Raw genomic sequence first — 19925 nt, 5'->3', positions numbered from 1 at the left:
CATCCCATATGGTCCCCTGAGCACCGCCAGGAGTAACTCCTGAGTGCAGAGCCAGGAGTAACCCCTGTGCATCGCCAGGTGTGACCCAAAAAGCAAAAAAAAAAAAAAATACCCTAGGGGTTGGAGTGATAGCACAGTGGGTAGGGCATTTGCCTTGCACGTGGCCATCCCAGGTTCGATTCACAGCATCTCATATGGTTCCCTGAGCACCGCCAGGAGTAATGCCTGAGTCCATGAGCCAGGAGTAACCCCTGTGCATAGCTGGGTGTGACCCAAAAGAAAAAAAAAACTAAATATAGTACTAATTGATTTTTGTTTTCTCTTTTTCCTCTGTGTCTCTCTCTCTCTCACTTCATTGGGTACCTTCCATCCCTCCCCCACCTTCCTTCTGTTCTTAGCTTGTTCCAGAACATTCTACACTGAGCAACACTGGGTATTCTTAACCACTGTGTCCTTGTCCTTGAAACATGCATGATGCGGGACCAGGGGTGGGGGAGGGGCAAAAGAATCCACACACCCTGCAGAGCCCTGACCAAGCAGGGGTGCCCTCAGGGAGGCAGAGACCAGAGGTAAACAGGGGGAAAGCCTCAACAGTGCCAACAGCTGCTCATTCAGGCAGTGCCTTAGGCCTGAGCTACCAACAAACCAGCTTGCCCACAACTGTTGCCTCTGGGGACCCCCTGTCCCAGCGGTCGCTTTGCTTCTCCTCAACTTCAGGTTCATCGACGGCCCCAACAAGATGGCCATGGCACTGCTGCTCCTGCTCCCCACACTGACCGGCCTCTTCCAAGCCTCAGAAGCACAGGACTTCCGCTTTGGGCCATGCCGGGCTCTGCCTGTGCAGAAGAATTTTAACGTGACCAAGGTAACCTCCCCTGGGTTTTGCAGTCTCCCATCTGAATTCGTGTCTGTCAGTTTGTTTTAGGAGGTTGCTCTGATGACCCCTGGCAGCCCTGGGTTGGTACTTAATCTGATTTGGGGTTCCTTCAGACTCTGAGACCAGAAGTGGAGAGCTGAGAATTTGGGGTCAATGATCACAGAAAGCACGAATGGGCCTGTGGGGAAATTGAGGCAAAGAAGGCAGATCAGGCCATAGAGGAGGGCATTCAGTGACAGCTTATCAGGGATGCGATGTTCCTGGGGAACCTGTGGGAAAACATGTGGAATTCACCTCAGATTGTCCTGTGGGCAAAAGCCAGGGGACTGTGCCCCCCCCCCCCCCGGTGCTGACTTGGTGGCCCAGTGGAGACTATGGCTCGGGCCTGAGGGTGGGTAGCTGACAGGGGCTAAGGTGAGCCCAGAGGTACTGAAAGGACATGGCTGAGAAGAATCTGTCAGAGAGTTTGGCCTGCAAAGTGAGGCTCACACCCGGAGTATAGGGGGTTTCCAGAACTTTCTCATGGGGGCAAGCAGAGGTCAGGACACCTAGAGATATTTTTGCTAAAAAAGGTTTCATTATCTCTAGTTCCCCCTTCTGACCCAGTCTTGCTGCAAAGACTAGACCAGTGAGAGGCAAGAGGAGAAGGAAGCAGCGTTGAAACCATGGCTTTGTGGGTTCCCTCGCTGCTATCTCAGAAGTATCATCCTCCCACCCCCCACCTCAACACTTTAAGACCTTTCCTGCTTACCAGAGGTCTGATTCTCTCTGGGTAACAATGTGAGTTATGAGTCACAATGGAGCTCTTCAGGCGAAGCATGAGGTCAGAGACTCAACCCAGGCTAGGGGAGTGGGTGAGGAGCCTGACCAACGGCCTCACACAGGGCAGGTGGGCAGAGAAGATTGAGCCGTCCACTCTCACTCACACCACCTGTCAGGACTATCCCTTCATCCATGGAGTCCTGCTCAGGTTCACAGGACAGAGTGATCCAGGGAACTTATTATATTTCAGTTTTGGGTTGAAAACTCCAAGATATTTTGGAGATTATTATTGAGCTGAATTTTATAAAAATTGTTTAAAGAGTAAAGTAAGATGTGTACAGTAATAGTTTACTGAGAGATATTTCATGTTGTAGATGATTCACCTGTTTAATGTGGCTGCTGGGGTCAGGAAGATGGCTGAAGCAGCAGAGCACATTCTAGCATATGTAAGACCCTGAGTTCAGTCTTGGCTACTACATGGTCCTCTGAGCACCACCAGGTGTGGCCCTGGTGGGCCCTAAGCTTCCAGCCTTGAGGACTGTGCTGCTAACCCAGGTTCATGCCATAGGGTAGAGAATCGTGGGACCCAAATCAATACTTAGGTTCATACAATGCTTTTCACTTGCATAATTTTTAGTATAATCATAGAGTTGTGAAATCCTCATCACAATAAAATTGAGAATATTTCATCACCCCACCCCCCTCAGAGAAGTCTCATGACCCCCAGCCCAGGGGTGAAACTATGGTGGCCCCCAGCACTGTAACTGAGCACGGCTGCATGCCCAGGGTAGCTCTACATCATCAGGCCCACATAGCAGGGCAGAGGCTCCCTAGGAGTGGTCTCCAGCCCCTGAGCATTGCTTGGGAGCAGCACCCCCCCCCCATTTCCCCAACCCTTGCTTCTGCCGGGAACAATGTCTATATCTCAATTTGCATGTGCTCAGCATTTCATAGGAATGAAATCGACTATGTGACCTTCTGTGACAGATTTCTTTTATGCAGCACCATAGATTCAGGGAAGAATCATCTATGTTGTAGCATCGATTATTCACTCTTTTTCATTGCCAAATAATATTTTACACTATAGATTATGCAGTGTTATATTTGTTTATTATGTTGGCTGTTTGTGTTTTTTGACTATTAAGAATAATGCTATGGTGACTACTCATGTACAAGGTTTAGGTGTGTTTCATGAGCTTTTGTTTTATTTGGTTGAATTCTGGTTTGGTGGCCACTTCAAGCTCTGTGCTCAGGGGCCCATCAGGTGCCAAAGATTGAACCCAGGCCTCCAGTACTCAAAGTATGAGTTCCAGCGTGTTAAGCTATTTCTCTAATCCCTGTGATATATGTGTGTATGTGCGTGTGTGTGTGTGTGGGGGGGGGGAGTGTGCACATGCACACATATGAGTATTTATTTTTAATTCTATTGGGTTTATAGCAAAACTTAGAATTATTATAGCACCTGGTGACTCCCTATTTCAACTTTTGAAGAATTGTCAGACTATCTTCTATAAGGCATGTGCTATTTTACATTCTTTCCACCATCAAATAATTCCAATTTCTCCTTTTCTTTGCCCACACTTGTCATTCCCATTTGTTTTGTCGTAGCCATTTATCAATGGTATCATTTGGCATCTCAGTGAGATATTGATCTGCATTATCCTAGTGGTGAATGATGCTGAGCATATTTTCATGTGCCTGCTGGTCATTTGAAGATCTGTAGAAATATTTGCTGTAGATTTTTTGAAATGGTTACTCAAGTTCTTTGCTAACTTTTTAATTAGGTTATTTTCCTTTTAATTATCGAAATACAGAATTATTTTGTAGTTTGGATCACTGTATCACTGTCATCCGGTTGTTCATCGATTTCCTTGAGCAGGCACCAGTAATGGCTCCTTTCGTCCTAGCCCTAAAATTTTAGGAAGTGCCACATTCAAGGCTCCTTCAGGGTCAGGGAAATGAGACCCATCATTGTTACTTGTTTTTGGCATATTGAACATGCCACAGGGAGTTTGCCAGACTCTGCCGTGAGGGCAGGACATTCTCGGTAGCCTGCTAGGCTCTCCAGAGTAAGAACTAGATAATAAGATGTTGCGCAGCTGCAAATGCAGCCACACACTTCCAGGAGCTGGGTTTTATAGTCTCTGGGTCTTGGCCATTGATGGGATTACATGGTGCCGGGGGCAGTTTGTGGGTGTAACACTCACATACTGGAAGATGGGGGATGTGGGTGGAGGAGGCCCAGTCCCAATCCGAGTAGGCTTAGAGATCTTAGCCCCTGGTCCCCTATGCCTGGGTTCCTCTGCCGGTTCCTTCATGCGTGAGGCTTGTCTGAACGTGTGGAGAGTGGTCTCAGCATGGCTGTTGCTGGTTCCAGAGGTCTTCGGCTGCCAGGGCTCTGCTCAGATAAAATTCCTTTATTAGATATCAGTTTGCATATATTTCCTTCGATTTTGTGTATCATCTTTTCACTTTTTAATGTTTCCTTTGTTTGTGGGTCACACCTGGCAGTACTCAGGATCTACTCCTGGTTCTGTGCTCAGGTGTTACTCCTGTCAGTGCTAAAGAAACCAAGCAGTGCCAGGGATAGGATCTAGGCTTCCTTCATACAAAGCATGAGCTCAAGCTTTTGAGATATTTCTCTGGCCCTTGATGAGTCTTTTAAAGTCTAAAAGTGTTTCATATTGATGAAATCAAATTTATTTTCCTGTTGTTGTTTGTGGTTTTAGTGTTGCACGTAAAATAAAAACTTCATTTCATTTCCCCAGAGTATGACAATTGACTCCTATATTTTCTCCCATGCATTTTTGTACTTTCAGTTTTACATTAAACTCTAAACCATTGTAGTGAAATTTTGTATATTGTGTGTTATAGGAGATTAATGTTGTTCTTTTGCATGTGGCTACTCAATTGTCCCCAACCCATTTGTTGAGAAGATGGTTCTTTCTCCATTAAGTATATTTATCAAAAACCAATTTACCATTTTTTTTTATTTTTGTACTCTCAATTTTATTCTGTTAATCTTTACATGAACTGGAGCAATAGCACAGCAGGTAGGGCGTTTGCACGCAGCCGACCTGGGTTTGATTCCTCTGTCCCTCTCAGAGATCCTGGCAAGCTACCAAAAGTATCCTGCCCGCACAGCATAGCCTGGCAAGCTCCCCCTGATGTATTCAATATGTCAAAAACAGTAACAACAAGTCTCACAAAGGAGACATTACTGGTGCCCGCTCGAGCAAATAGATGAACAACGAGACGAGAGTGCTATGGTGCAGTGCAGTAATCTTTATATCTATCCTTATGCCAGTACCATACAGTCTTGATTACTACAGTTTTGTAGTTTTAAAATAAAAATATTTGAGTCCTCCAGGTTTTTCTCTTGGCTATTCTGACATTTCCATGTGAGTTCCAGGATCAATTTGTCAATGTCCATAAAGAAGCCAGTTGAGGTTTGATAGATACTGCATTGTGTCTATAAATAAATTTGGTGAGTATGGTCATCTTAACTTTGATTTTCAATCTATGAGCACAGGATGTTTTTCTATTTATTTTGGTCTTCTTGCATTTATTTCAAAATTTTATAACCTTCAAGTACAAGTTATGCCTTTAATAAATGTATTAAATTTATTTATATTTTATTATTGTATTTAACTATTGGTGAAATTTTCTCTATTTCATTTGCAGATTATTCATTTTAAGTATAGAAATGCATTTTATTTACACATATTGATCTATGTCCTTTAACTTTGCTGAATTCTGGATTCTGTAGGATCTTCTGCATACAAAATTATGTCATCTGCAAATACAGTTTTACTTTTCAAGATTCTTGTTAGTATGTTCTCTTCATGTAGATAAAGAAATCAAGATACCAAAAGATGGAAAGAGCATAGATTAGAGTATATACTTTGCATATAGGAGGCCCAGGTTCAATACCCGGCATCACATAGTTCCCTGAGCACTGCTGGGAGCAACCCTGAGCTCAGACCCAGAGTATCTCCTGAACATCCCGCTCCCCAAATGAAAAATCTTCACAAAAATCACATGAAATGATGAGGAAGCATGACACAAAGGCACTTAGAATTTTTTTTTTCTGAAACACCGTATTCCCTTGGTTTTAATTGTTATCACTAAAGCAATCTTTAAAACAACTCATTAATTGCACTAAATAAAATGGAGCTTTTTCTGAAGATGCCTAGGAAGCCAGCTGATCTGAGGGGTGGGGGTGAGGAACACCCTGCATTGTTCAGGGCTTACTCCTGGAGAGCTCAGGAGACCATATAGGGTTCCAGGGATCAAACCAGGTCAAACATGATAGAACAAGTGCCCTACCCACTGCACTATCATCTGGCCCCAAAGTCAGTTGTTCTTTAACCTAACTCTTTGATAAGTTAATATTGATCTCAGTGTTTTTCTTCAACTGTATACGTTAATAAACAAGTCAAAGTTGTATGTCATTACTGTGGACAGATATTTAAGTAGAACCCCATAACTGAAGCACAGCTTACAATATACTCTCTGTTCAACTTCTAACAATTCAAACGTGAGTGTGTCTCTGATATGGTTTTGTTGAGTAGTAGTTTGGAATTTACCAAAAAAAAATCTTTTCAACAAATCTATTTACCAGGTAGATAGATTTGCATGATGTAATCATGCTAATGATGCAAAGTCTCCTAAAGACACAATGTTCTCCTACCTATGTACCCCAGCCTCAGTTTCATCAGGGAAGTGTACAGGTGAAAGGGGGAAGAGGGTCTAAGGAAAGAAGAAATACCTCGCTCGTGACTGGCTCACAATGTTGGTATTAGTGGGATGATGAGGTAACACTGCACATGCTCCTACATAATCGGGATATTAAGGTCCTCCTAGCTTCACAAACAACTGTCAAGAAGCATCTGAGACTCATTTGGGCTATGGCGCATGAGAGCTGGTCCCAACCTCCTGGACCTCACAGAGCTGTGACTCTCAGGCTGAGACAAGATTATCCTCGGCAGGAAAAGGAGAAATCAGTCCCAACCTTTAGATGAGTGCCAGTTTTTTTGTTTGTTTGGTTTTTTACTTTTATTTTTTGTCAGACGTGTAAAAAAGAATATTAGAAGACACTGAAGAAAAATTATCTTACTAAGGGGGACATGAGAGAAGAAATAACCCTATAAAGTAAAGGGGGGTTTTGCGCACGTGCACACACACACACACACACACACGCACACACACAATATGTGGACATAATGGAGTGCTCCAAGTTGTTTTGGGAAGTTGATTATTTTATTTGATTTGATTTTTTGATTTTTTACTCACACACACAGTGCTCAGGGTATAAGCCTGACTCTGTACTCAGGAATTACTCCTGGCATATGGGACCATATGGGATGCTGAGATCCAACCCCAGTCAGCCGCATGCAAGGCAAATGCCCTACCCACTGCACTATTGTTCTAGCCCCTGGGAAGTTGATTATTTATAATATATTTCCAATCTGCCTTAGCTTGGGACTCTGTGCTCATCAGAGTTGTGGCTAGGATTCATCAAGGAAAAGGACTTTAAACTCTGGTGGTCTCTTCACAATCATATCAGAGTCTTTGTTGCTGTTGAGTTGTCTGCCCTTGGACTTTGGCTTTGGGATTAGGCTGGAGTCTTGAGTCTAAATCTCCAGCATCTCAAGCCTCCAGTTCAGGAGATAACTCCTTTGAGATCACTTTCTCTCTCTCCAAGAATTTCTTGGTTTTAACTTGGTTATATCTTCCTGAGATCCAGATTCTACAACACCAAGCTCCCGGAAGCTGTAACACCAAGCTCTCGAACTGAAAGCTGAAACTACAAAAATCTTAAAAGAGAACAGGAATAAATCTTCATAACCTTGAATTAAGCTATCACTTCCTAGATATGATGCCCAAAACACAAGCAATAAAAGAAAAAGTGGTAAAATGAACATGAAAGTTTCAAACTTTGACTTCTTATTCTCTAGTTCTCTCTCTCGGAGAATCCGGCAGTTACTGAGAGTATCATACCAGCACATATGCCTGAATAGGAACACCTGTAAAGTTTATTTGTGTCTTCACGCTACCGAGAGTATCCCACCAGCAAGGCAGAGCCTGGCAAGCTATTCATGGTGTATTTGATATGCCAAATACAATAAATACAATGGGTCTCATTCCCCTGACCCTGAAGGAGCCACCAATATGGCAGCGTTGAAAAGGATGTGGAAGGAGAGGTTGAAAAAATCTCAAAGCCGAACTAGGCTGCCAAAACGAAGAAAGACAAAAATGACTGTTTGTACTTTCAATGCATGTATGCTGGCATCAGATATATCCATTGAGGACCTGATAGTACAAGCACGAAAGATCAAGTACGACGACATCATTGGTCTGACCAAGACGAGAAGGCATCAATCACATCACACCATTTTCGACAGTGGAGAAGAACTGTTCCTCGGAACATGTGACAAGAGAGACGTCGGTGGTATTGGTGTCCTTGTCAATACAAACTTAGCCATGAGTATTGATTCATTCGAATGCCTAACAACCCGAATCAGACGATTACACTTGAATAGATGTGGCTCACTGCCGGCAGTTTCTATCTTCGTTGTCTATGCACCAACATCCAATTATGATGAAGGAGAAATTGAGAAGTTCTTCATAGAGCCATGGTCTAGAATGGAATGAACAGAGTGACAGACTGTCTGAGTTCATTATGTTGACCAAGACCATCCATGGTGACTCACAGTTCCAGAAGGCCGAATCTAAACATTGGACATGGGAGTCTCCCAGTAGACGGTTCCAGAACGAAATTGACCACATCATATTCAATCGACGGTTTTACCTGACCGATGTCACTGTTGTCCCAAAATTCCAAATGGGATTGAACCACCATCTCCTTCATGCAAAATTCTACTTCACAGAGCGGGGAGAAAGGACTGCAAAGTTTAAGAAGGGAACTCCCAGAACAACCACCAACTGGGAGCTCTTTGGAACTATTGTGGAAACATGGGAAGATGCTGTCGTTGACAACATTGACGAGGAATACAATAGACTGGTTCAGCACCTCCATGATTGTGCGAGGAACGCCAAGAGAGAGATAACCACAAAAAAAGCCTTTCTTCGAAAACTCTTGAGCTTATTCGCCAACATGACTTGGCGCATTTCTCAGGCAACCGCAAACGAACATCTGAGCTCACAAAGCACTACAGAGAAGCGATCAAGTCAGACCTCAAAGAGAGAAGAGCAGCAGCGCTGGTAGATGTGGCAGAAGCCGGGAAAAGGATTCATAATGCCTGCCTGTCCTTCACCAACTATAAGACCAAGATGACTGCCCTCCGACATCCTGATGGATCTATCACATCTTTCAGAAGGGCAATGGAGATTATGACTTCTACTCAGATCTCTTTGATAGCCATGTCCACCTGCCCACATACCAAATTCCGCAGGATGGATATGTCGTTCCCAACATTCTCCCTTCCGAAATCTGACACGCCATCTCATCGGTAAAGAAATGAAGAGCACCTGGCCCAGACAAGGTCAGATCTGAACACCATAAGACCTACTGTCAGTACTTATTAATACACTGACTCGGCTCTTCACACGCTACCTGTCTGAATGCAAGTTTCCATCCCAATGGAAAACCAGCAGGACTGTACTACTGTACAAGAAGGGAGACATCCACGACATTGGCAACTATCGCCCGATCTGCCTATTGTCTATCATCTACAAGCTGTTCACTCGAGTCATCCTGAATAGGATTGGCAGAACACTAGATGAAGGACAACCATGAGAGCAAGCCGGGTTCCGCAAAGGATTCAGCACCATCGACCATATCCACATGATAACCAAGCTCACTGAAGTTTCTCGGGAGTTCAAGATGGCACTCAGTCTAACGTTCATTGTTTTAAAGAAGGCCTTTGATTCTGTTGAGATGGAAGCGGTCATCGAAGCCCTAGCCAATCAGGGCTTTCAAACTCAATACATCAGGATCCTCCATAAACTGTGTTACGGATTCACTACCAGGACCTCACCATTCTACAGAGAAGTGATCATCGATGTCAAAAGAGGAGTTCAGCAGGGTAATACTATTTCACCGAAACTCTTCAGTGCCACCCTCGAGAACATCATGCGACAACTGGAATGGGAAGGAATGGGAGTGAAGATAGATGGTTGGCAACTACACCACCTTGGCTTTGCTGATGACATTGTTCTAATAACACCAAACATTAGCCAAGTGGCACAAATGCTGACCAACTTTGACTGTGAGTGTGGAAATGTCAGATTACAGCTGAATCTCACAAAGACAATGTTCATGAGAAACAGTCTTGTTCCTGACGTTCCATTCTCTCTCAGTGGAACAACCATCTCCGAATGCAACAGTTATCTGTACCTAGGTCGAGAAGTCAACATGATGAATAACCTGGCACCTGAGCTGTGCAGGAGGAAGAGCACGGCTTGGAACACCTTCAAGAGCGTCGAAGAAATAGCTAAGAGGACGAAGAACCTTCAGCTTTGGGCACATCTCTTCGATTCCACTGTTCTTCCTGCATTAACATACGCCTCAGAGACCTGGGCCCTATGAAAACAGGATGAGAACACTATTCGGGTCTCTCAAAGAGGAATCAAAAGAGCTATGATTGGAGTATCAGGCTTCACTCAAATGAGAGAAAGAATCCAGAGTTCCGACCTCCATCGATGATCAAGAATCAGGGACACTGTCTCATTTGCCAAGGCGTCAAAAATCAGATGGGCTGGACATGTAATGAGATTTGGAGACGACTGCTGGACTAGAGCCATTACCGACTGGATTCCATGGGTGGGTCATCAAAAGATCGAGTGGCCGCCCACCTATGAGATGGTCAGACTTCTTCGTCAAGACTCTGAATGATTAGTTTGAGGCTCTTCGTGTTCCTAGAATGAGCAGATGCCATTGGGCTACACTAGTACGTGACAGGGATGAATGGAGACGTTACTGGTGCCTGTTCGAGCAAATTGATGAGTAATGGGATATCAAGTGATCAAGTGATATCTTCCTGAGATTCATTGCCAAGGGACCACCCCCCATCTAATTGCCTTCTTCATTTTTATGTGTATCTTGAGAGGTTGTGTATGCAAATGAACATGTAGGCAGAATTATATCCACAGCCTAATCTCCAGAAAATGTGAATATGTTACTTTACATGGAAAAAGTACCATTTGCAGATGTGATTAAGGTTATGAAACTTGAGATGGCAAGCAAATCCTGGATTATCCACATGGGTCCATTAAGAGCAGAGAAACTTTCTTAGCGATGGTTAGAGGATTAATGTTAGAACAGGGGTCAGAAATGCAATGCAAGAAGGATTTGGCTTTGGCTGATTTTGAAGAAGGAGAAAAGAGTCAAACACTAAGGCAGTGATTTTCAAGTATTTTATATCTGTGGACCAGGACTAGCCCATGCACTTTGAACTGGTGCTTTGAATTCTCCATCCAAGAAATGAACTTTTCAACGCTTACACCTGTGGACCAGCACAGGTTTGTGACTGGCAGTTGAAAACCACTGTTTAAGAAATGCAGGCCGGAGAGCTAGCACAGCAGGCAGGGTGCTTGCCTTGCACACGACATCCCTATGGCCTCCTGAGCACTGCCAGGAGTAACCTTTGAGCATTGCATGGTGAAGCCCAAAAACAAAAACAGAAAAATAAATGTAGGTGACTTTGGGAACCTGGAAAAGGCAAGAAGACAGATTCCTGTAGAGGCTCTAGAAGAACCCCAAATAGTAAGAAACTACCATACCTTGAGTTTAACACAACAAGCCCCATTTAGTCTTCTGAACTACAAGAGTATAAGAAGGTTAATTTGTGTTGTTTTAAGCTGATGTGATATGTTAGTGCAGCAATAAAAAACCTGCATAAAGGAATTTTCCCCCTTCAAACACAAAAGATAGCTAAATACATATGCTGCTTGGCACTTGGCTCTTTTCCCATCACCAGTATCTCGGAGATAATTGCACATCACTCTTAAAAGCAAGTATATAACGTGTATGGGCATAATGTCATTGATTTACCTACTCCCCTCCAAATGCTTACGTGGGCTGCTTCCTGCCTTTTATTATCACAAACAGTGCTGCAATGAATAACCTTATACATACCTCATCACTTATTATAAGGAGGATACAGTTCCCAGAAATGAAATGAGTTTGCTGGGCTAGAGTCAACATATTTTTAGCTTTGTTAGACATTGCCAAATTGCCCTCCACGAAGATTGCCAATTGGAGCAGTTTCTGTGCAGGGCAATATACACAGTATGAGAACACCTGACTCCACTTACTCTCAGCCTCGCATGTGCCCATCCTTTAAAACTGACATTGGAAAACTGGTGAGATAGTATGTATGGGAGTTTAATCACTTGCCTTGCAACTAGTCCATCCTGGTTCAATCTCCGGCATCGCATAATGTTCTCCTAAGCACTGCTAAGAAAGATCTATGTGTCAGTCCTGAGCACTGCCAGGTGTGAACCCCTCACCAAAAAATTACGTTGATCAGGGCTGTAGCGATAGCACAGCCAGTAGGGCATTTGCCTTGCACGCGGCCAATCTGGGTTCAATTCTCAGCATCCCATATGGTCCCCCAAGCACAGCCAGGAGTAATTCCTGAGTGCAAAGCCAGAAGTAACCCCTGAGCATCACTGGGTATGACCCAAAAAGTCTCAAGCTGAAAAATAAAGAAGTAACAAAGCATTGTTGTGAGGAATTCATAATAAAATTAAAAACTTAAGTTGATTACGCTGAAGTTAGGAAATTAGGAAGTGAGAGCCAACCTCACCCCAGCCGGTTGATACAGGTCTTTGAAATACAAAGATTGTGATCAGCTGTGATCAGCATGGGGTCACATGAGGAGAATGGACTCTGGAGTCCCCACTCCAGTGAGCCTGTCTGATTTTCTACTCAATTCAAAGATTCCTTGTAGAGTCACACAACACCTGAGAGGAAAGGCGCCTTACATCCCTGAGCCCAATACCTTTTCCTTTTTTAACAGCGTTTAGAGTGTCACAGAGATTTTAGCTGAAGGGGACGGTGCCAACACAGCTAAATAAAGGACACTTTCCAATGAGAATGTGGCATTCAACCAGTGCCTGCACATCCGATTTCACTCGATCCCCTTTGAATCAATCCCTTGCTTGGGAGTGCGGGGGAATAATGCAGCCCATTCTGCCTTGTTTCCCCCAGCAGAGGTTTGGCTCCGAGGCGACAACGGGGATGAGTTTGCAGGTCTCCCGGGAACCATGGGTTTTGCTCTGTTTGTTGTTGTCTCTGCAGTATCTTGGAAGTTGGTATGAAATTGAGAAGATTCCCACGAGCTTTGAGCAGGGAAGTTGCATCCAAGCCAACTACTCACTAAAGAGAAACGGAAACATCAAAGTGATAAACCAGGAGATGAGGTGAGTGGTGCGGTTTCAGAGGCAGTGCAGGTCCTGGAGCCAGCCCCCGCGGAGAGCTGTCCCTGGGTGACTGCGTGTCCTTGTCCTCGAGTTCAGGGAGGATACAGCCACTGTGGGTGGCCCAAACACACCCATCCCAAGAGGAAAGCTTTAGGTCAGTGGAATGGTGGGAACTTGAAGTCTCTCATTCATTGTCACAATACCTGCTGAGCACTTTATTGGGAGATACCCAAGAGAAACACTGTAGGCTCCTTCTCTCATTGCGAGGGGAGTACTCTCGGAACAGAGGACAGCAGGGGCCCTCATGGTCTGACCCCCCAACACCCCCTCTCCATCTCATCTCCAGGCAGAAGTCATCGGATTTTGCTTGACTCCTTCCAGGACCCCAGAGGGTTCATGACATTGCCTTCTCTGACTGTCTGTCCCATCTCCGAATCTTTAACTCTTCCAGATGACTTTGCCAAGCAAGAATTAAACACAAATACTGCCCCATGCTAGGCTTTGTCCATCAGATAGTCTAGTGCGTGTACTTTAAATTCCAGAGGGTCTCAAATATGATCTCTTAAAATATTTTGGTTTTTTTTTAATTGTTTTAGAGCCACTCTCAGTAGAATGCTCAAGGGCCATTTCCCATCAATGCCAGGGATGGAACCTGGGTTTATCCCTGGCATGGCAATAACAATAATAATAATAGTGATAATAATAATAAAGGCGCCAGTGTGGTAGTACAATGGTAGGGTATTTTCCTTGCATGCATTTGACCCAAGTTTGATCCCTAGCATCCCCTATGTCCTCCAAGCACTGTTAGGAGTAACCCCTGAGCATCACGAGGTGTGGCAGAAGAAGGAGGAGGAGGAAGAGAAGGAAGAGGAAGGAAGGAAGGAAGGAAGGAAGGAAGGAAGGGAGGGAGGGAGGGAGGGAGGGAGGGAGGGAGGGAGGGAGGGAGGGAAAGAAAGAAAGAAAGAAAGAAAGAAAGAAAGAAAGAAAGAAAGAAAGAGAAAGAGAGAGGAAGGAAGGAAGGAAGGAAGGAAGGAAGGAAGGAAGGAAGGAAGGAAGGAAGGAAAAGGAAGGAAGGAAGGAAGGAAGGAAGGAAGGAAGGAAGGAAGGAAGGAAAGGAGGGAAGGAGGGAGGGAGGGAGGGAGGGAAAGAAAGAGAGAGAAAGAAAGAAAGAAAGAGAGAGAGAGAGAGAGAAAGAAAGAAAGAAAGAAAGAAAGAAAGAAAGAAAGAGAAAGAAAGAGAGGAAGGAAGGAAGGGAAGGAAGGAAGGAAGGAAGGAAGGAAGGAAGGAAGGAAGGAAAGTATGAAATAAAAGCATGAAAGAAAGGACTACAGAGATTGTATAGCATGCAGCCAACCCAGGTTTGATCCTGACAATGTCAGAAGTGATCCCTAAGCATAGAGTCGAGTAAGCCCTGAGCACCACTGGGGATGGCCCCAAACAAACAAAACAAAACAATGAAGGAAGAAGGGGAGGGCATGACCAGGAGTCTGAACAGAGTGCTCTTAGCCAGAGAATTACCAGGGCAGAGCAGCTGACTCAGGGCTGGAACCTGAAGGATTCTAGCTTTGGAATTGGGTTGCCAGGTTTCAAATCCTGGTTTTGCCACTTCCTAACCACATGATCTTAGATTAGTTATAATAATTCTCTAGGCTTCTTCCCTTAGGGCAGTGTGAGCATTCAATGAGCAAACCCATATAAAGTTCTGAGAACAGTGTTTGTAGGCAGGCAGCATTTAATAGCACCTATTCATTAGTCTGCTGCAGTCTTGAAAATACAAATGCATTTTTCTCATAAATAGTTCGAGAGTTTATGATCAGAGACTGGTGGTGTTTTGAAAGCACCAGTCTGGAAGAAAGCATCGAGGGTGTGAGGAAGAAGAGTCTTTTGGGAAGGGACTGGTTTGCTGTCAAGGAACTGTGTGTGGATAGAAGCTGGCCTGACCTCCTTCCTGCCTGAGTTTCAGGGGAAAAATTAGGGCAGGGTCCTCAGCCCTTCTGCTAAGCAGACGGTGCCTCTGGGGGTGTGCTGGACCCTGGACCCCCGTATCTTTGGTTGGTGTCTGCTTTACTCACTGTAGCCTGCTGACATCCTAACACATTCCATTGCTCTTGTTTCAATTTGTTGGCCTCTTCAGGATTGACTGACAGGCTTGTGTCCGCTTCCTTGTTTGTTGGTTTTATTTGTTTGGGGGCCACACCCAGAGGGGCTCAGAGAAGCTTACTCCTAGCTCTGTGCTCACGGATCACTTTTGGCAGGGCTCAGAGGACTATATGGGGTGGGGGTCACAGATGGAACCCAGTTCTTGGAGCCAGAGAGAGTGTACAGGGTTAAGGCAGTTGCCTTGCTTGCAACTGACCCTGGTTCCATCCCCAGGACCCTAGGTGGTCTCCTGAACACCATCTTGAGTGATCCCTGGGCACAGAGCCAAGAGTAAATCCTGAACACAGCCAGGTGTGGCCCAACCCCACCCATCTCCCAAACAGAAGAGCATCCTCATGAGTTCCCTGCCTCCTCTGCCTGCACCCCAGGCCATTCTCCTCTCCTCCTCCAGGGCTCATGGGGTCATAGAGAATGGGAAACGGGGCCAGCTAGAGTCAAAAGTATGCAAGTATCCCATCCCATCTAAGAACATTGCTTTCTTATTGGTAAGACTAATAAAGTGGTATATAATAGGGGTATATGACAGGGTGATTGTGTGTCTTACCACCCTGTTATATGTCCCTAAGAATGAAACAACATTGCCCATTCTAATGGAAAGGGAGCACTAATTATAACATGCAAATCTTTCCCCTGGTAACATTATTGAAATCTGATGCCCCCAAGAATCACAGAAATGATGTCATGTTTCCTCACTGTCTGCACTGTCCTGGCCTATGTCCAGATCTCCACACTTGATCAGAAGCTGGCTAACTGGCAGGGACCTCAGCTTGGCCCTTTTATGGGACAAGGTGATGTCACGTAACATCACTGAGACCCAAAGTGGGGAAGAAGTTCATAAATCTCTAGAGCCCATGAATTACATTATCTTGCACCATCAAGGTAGGGCTTGTCTTTTCCTTCGACCCATTCTCATTTTTAAACATGTCCACTGGCTTGACTTGTTTGCTTGTGTTTCCCTTCGTCTTTTTCCCCTCTCTTTTTGAAGCCTTGGAGTAAGAAAGGCCCTCATGGGTCCACTGTGAACAATCCCCAAAACTCCACTGGCATGCTGGTTCCTGATAGAGAATCCAGTGCATTGCAGTGGATCATTATTCTCTGATAGCCCCAAAGCTTGGTTGCAGAAACAGTGGTGAAGGAACGTGGCATGAACGAAATGAAAGTCAAGCTTCTAATCGAATTCATGACTCTGCTCATTGCGGTCTTCATGTCATAAGTGTCATTTTTCCCTGTTTTTTGTTGTTTGGCGAGTTCAGATTTAAAAAAAATAAATTAAAAACAAACAAACAATTATAGGCCCGATGGAACCCTGAATCACCTCGAAGGAGAAGCCATACAGAGCAACCTCACAGAGCCTGCTAAGCTGGGAGTGAAGTTTTTCTGGTGTAAGTATCCGCTTCTTGCTAGGAATCTCAGGGACAGGGAAATGTCAACAGAAGAGAAGAGCCCTGGTCTGGCACAGCCCTTTCACACCCAAGAGTCACCCAGAGTGATTCAGCACATACTTGTTCAATGAGTGTCTACACCATGACGGCAGCAGTTTTGAGAAAGGCAGAGCCATGGTGGTCCTTGTTTCTGAGGGGAAAGCATCTCCACAGAGACAGCAACAGATCCAAATGATCTACCATCAACTACAGGGTGAGGAAGCTCAGATTAGAATGTGCAGGGTGTGAGCAGCAAATTCCAATCCTGTCTCATGAGCCACAAGAAACTTAGGTCGGACAAAACCTGAGGCATTATTAGCACTATTCAGATATGCGAGCACTTGGAAGGCAGAGAAGACAGGGATGGAACTCAATTCATATCCTGTTTTTATCTGCTCCTGACCTGTGGGCTCCCTGAGAGAGATTCACCCCAGGAACTTGCTCTCTGGGTTCTGGGTTCACTGAGGAGTGGAGAAAGCATTGAACGCTCCTGTCAGTATGGGGAGAGATTGTGAAAGAAATGCTTGAGGCGTCTTCTCCCCATTTGGGGGAGTGGGTAGATGTCAAAGTCACCATCTGTGAGAGGAACCCCATTTTCCTGCCCACACCCAGCCAAGAGAGAGTGACAGAGCAGAAGGTCTTCTTTGACAGAGGGAGGATGACAACCTGTGGGGCACACAGTGCCTCCTGCTCCAGAGATCCAGTCCCAGGGTAACTGACTTCCCTCCGTGCCCGGTTCTGGGACAGGAAACTCGAAAACATGCGAGCTATGACTGGTACAGGGTTCACTTCTCCCAATCTTTATACAAATTAGAAATTCCAGGTGCAGAAAAGCAAGGTGAGGGGGGAGAGGTCCTGGAGCCCAACAGAGGCAAAGTTGAGGGGGTGGAAGGGAAAGTCCCTGGTAAGACACTCCCCTTCTCCTCCCGCCATGAGGCTTTAAGAGAGGCAGGAGCCTGAGGCTGAGCACGTCGAAGAGGAGGGCACTGGGTCTGGCTGAAGGGGTGAGATGTGTGCTTGAGGTCTTGCTGGGAGTCTGGGCGATCACAGGAAAGGCTGCCCCATGTGGAGGAAAAGGTGGAGAAGAGCAGGAAGAAGCCAAGTGAGGGTTTCCAGTGCCGTGAGGAAGGATGAAGGGCCTCCGGGAGCAGTGGGCAATGCTGGGGTGTCTGATAAAGAGATGCGGAAGTGATTTTCATTGCAAGGAAGCATCTGGATCCATGCGCAGCCAAGAGTTAGGCCCGGGGAGGAGTGAACAAAAGGTCTGGGTGTGTGAGCGAGCAGGGAGTGCAGCTCCTGGAATAGGTGGCCCATGCCATTTGCCCACAGTGCTCCCAAGTAAAGAGTCTGCAGCCCAGCTGGAACACACGACGCAGTTGAAATCCAGAAAGAGCAAACATAATAAATATCTGCTCTCGCAAAAGAACCATCAGACTAGAAACCCACAATCTGGAAAGGGAAAAGAGAAGCAGCACTCAGCCCAGGCCTGCAGGCTTCTGCCCACCTGTCCTCCACCAGTCCTTGTGTCTTCTGGGTACAAAGAGCAAGAGTGGGAGAGGTAGGGAGCGGGGGGTGGGTAGTCATCTGGGCTAGCCCTCTTATACTGCCTCAGGCGCTGGCAAGATCCTGCTCACGCAGACATGCTCTCTCTACTCACTCAATGCCTGTGCCCTTTCTTGAGGTGGTTCACGAGGGTTGGGCCCTGGTTTGACGTGGCAAACAGAGCATATATTGGCAGCTGGGAGTGCGGACGCTGGGGATTGAACCCAGGGCCTCCGCCACGTCAAGTGCACACTCTGCCATTGAGACACCTCCCTAGCTCCTGGAGGGATTATCCTTGAGTGAAGAAGGAAAACTCAAACCAGGAAAGCAGCTCACCCTGGCTGCCTATGTCCAGAATCTCTTTCTGCTGTGAGGCCAGCGTACCGTGTTTCCTCTTTGGGATCCAGCTCCCACTTACCTCATCTCAGCAACTGGGTAATGAGTTTACCTTGGCTTGGACCTAGGCTATGGAGGTCAAGTTCACAGAAATGCTCTCTGTCTCTTCTCAAAAATCCCTTGAAGGGTCAGCTTTCAAACTATGCAGATGTTAGTTGCTGAATCTTGACAGGCCATTTGTCAGGGCATCTAGAACCCATCACCCTATGGTTGTAAAATAGTCATTTACCATAGTTATAAAACATGGAGAGATTTTTGAGGACACCCCTGATGAGATAGAAACAAACTGACACCCGCCACCTCCTCCTTCTAGACAGGTCTGAGAGAAAGATGAGTGTAGAAAACCTGAAAGCCTCCTCTTACCTAACATTATTTAGGTTGGGGGTGAGGGGGCTGCAGAAAGGGTACATCCTACAGCTCCGGGCGCTGACTGGGATCAGAGGGATGCAACACCAGGAGTGAAATCCGGGTCTACCTTGAGCCACACCCTGGACCTGATATTCTTACACTCTAGTTTCCCCTAACCATGTGGGCTTCCAACTAAGCACAGATTGTCAGTTCAAGACTTTGGAAGGAACTCCTTGCTGCCAGGAAAGGAGGACTTAGATTGATGTATCCAAACTTGGCAGAAACTTAAAATTACTGGGGATCTTTGTAAAAGTCTCTACGACTTGCTTAGAATCTAGGGATGGGTGAGTTGGAGGGAAGCGAGACCTATCCAATGTTTCCATATGATTCCCACATGGGATCAAGCACCATGTGTACATCCATGGCCTTCCCTGCACCCCAGATTCTGGCATCTGTGAGTGAGGTTGCTCCTGGACCCTCCTAATTCTGTTCTCTTCTGGTTCATCAGTGATGCCATGGGCTCCTTACTGGGTCCTGGCCACCGACTATGAGAACTACGCCCTCGTGTATTCCTGTACTACCATCTTGTGGCTGTTCCATGCGGATTATGTCTGGATCTTGGGAAGAAGCCCTTACCTCTCTCCGAAAACAATCGCTTATCTCAAAGATATTCTGACCACTAATCACATTGACATCCAGAAAATGACCACCACAGATCAGGTGAACTGCCCGTACTTCCGGTAGCCAGGCTCATAAAGGCGGTGCCATTTATTCCTTACTTCATTCATGCCACTGCACCCCATACTCTTAAGCTCCTATGCTGAAGATGACCCAAATTCCTTTGGTAAAGCATAGCAAATATCAGAAGGAAATTTTGATGGTGGGACCCAATGAAAAGGAAGCCAAGAAAGGTTCTCGCAAACACAATGCGACATAGCCCTGCCATTCCTTCCAAGCCTAATAATAAATGTGTTGCTAACCTGCAGTGCTCAGAGCAGATTCTGAATTGGATTAATTATTATGGGTTT

General features: G+C 45.5%; 1 protein-coding gene across 1 annotated transcript; it reads left to right on the top strand.

The window, feature by feature from the left end:
- Positions 1-739: 739 nt before the first annotated feature.
- APOD (apolipoprotein D) lies at positions 740-19641 on the top strand. The gene is made up of 4 exons (XM_056122041.1): positions 740-865; positions 12909-13030; positions 16484-16572; positions 19406-19641. Exons 1-4 carry the CDS (start codon positions 740-742, stop codon positions 19639-19641), a joined length of 573 nt encoding a protein of 190 aa, XP_055978016.1.
- The last annotated feature ends 284 nt before the right edge of the window (positions 19642-19925 follow it).

Source organism: Sorex fumeus, unplaced genomic scaffold (genome assembly GCF_029834395.1).
Source record: "Sorex fumeus unplaced genomic scaffold, SorFum_2.1 ptg000044l, whole genome shotgun sequence".
NCBI lineage: Eukaryota > Metazoa > Chordata > Mammalia > Eulipotyphla > Soricidae > Sorex > Sorex fumeus.
This window is presented reverse-complemented; position numbering and strand designations above follow the sequence as displayed.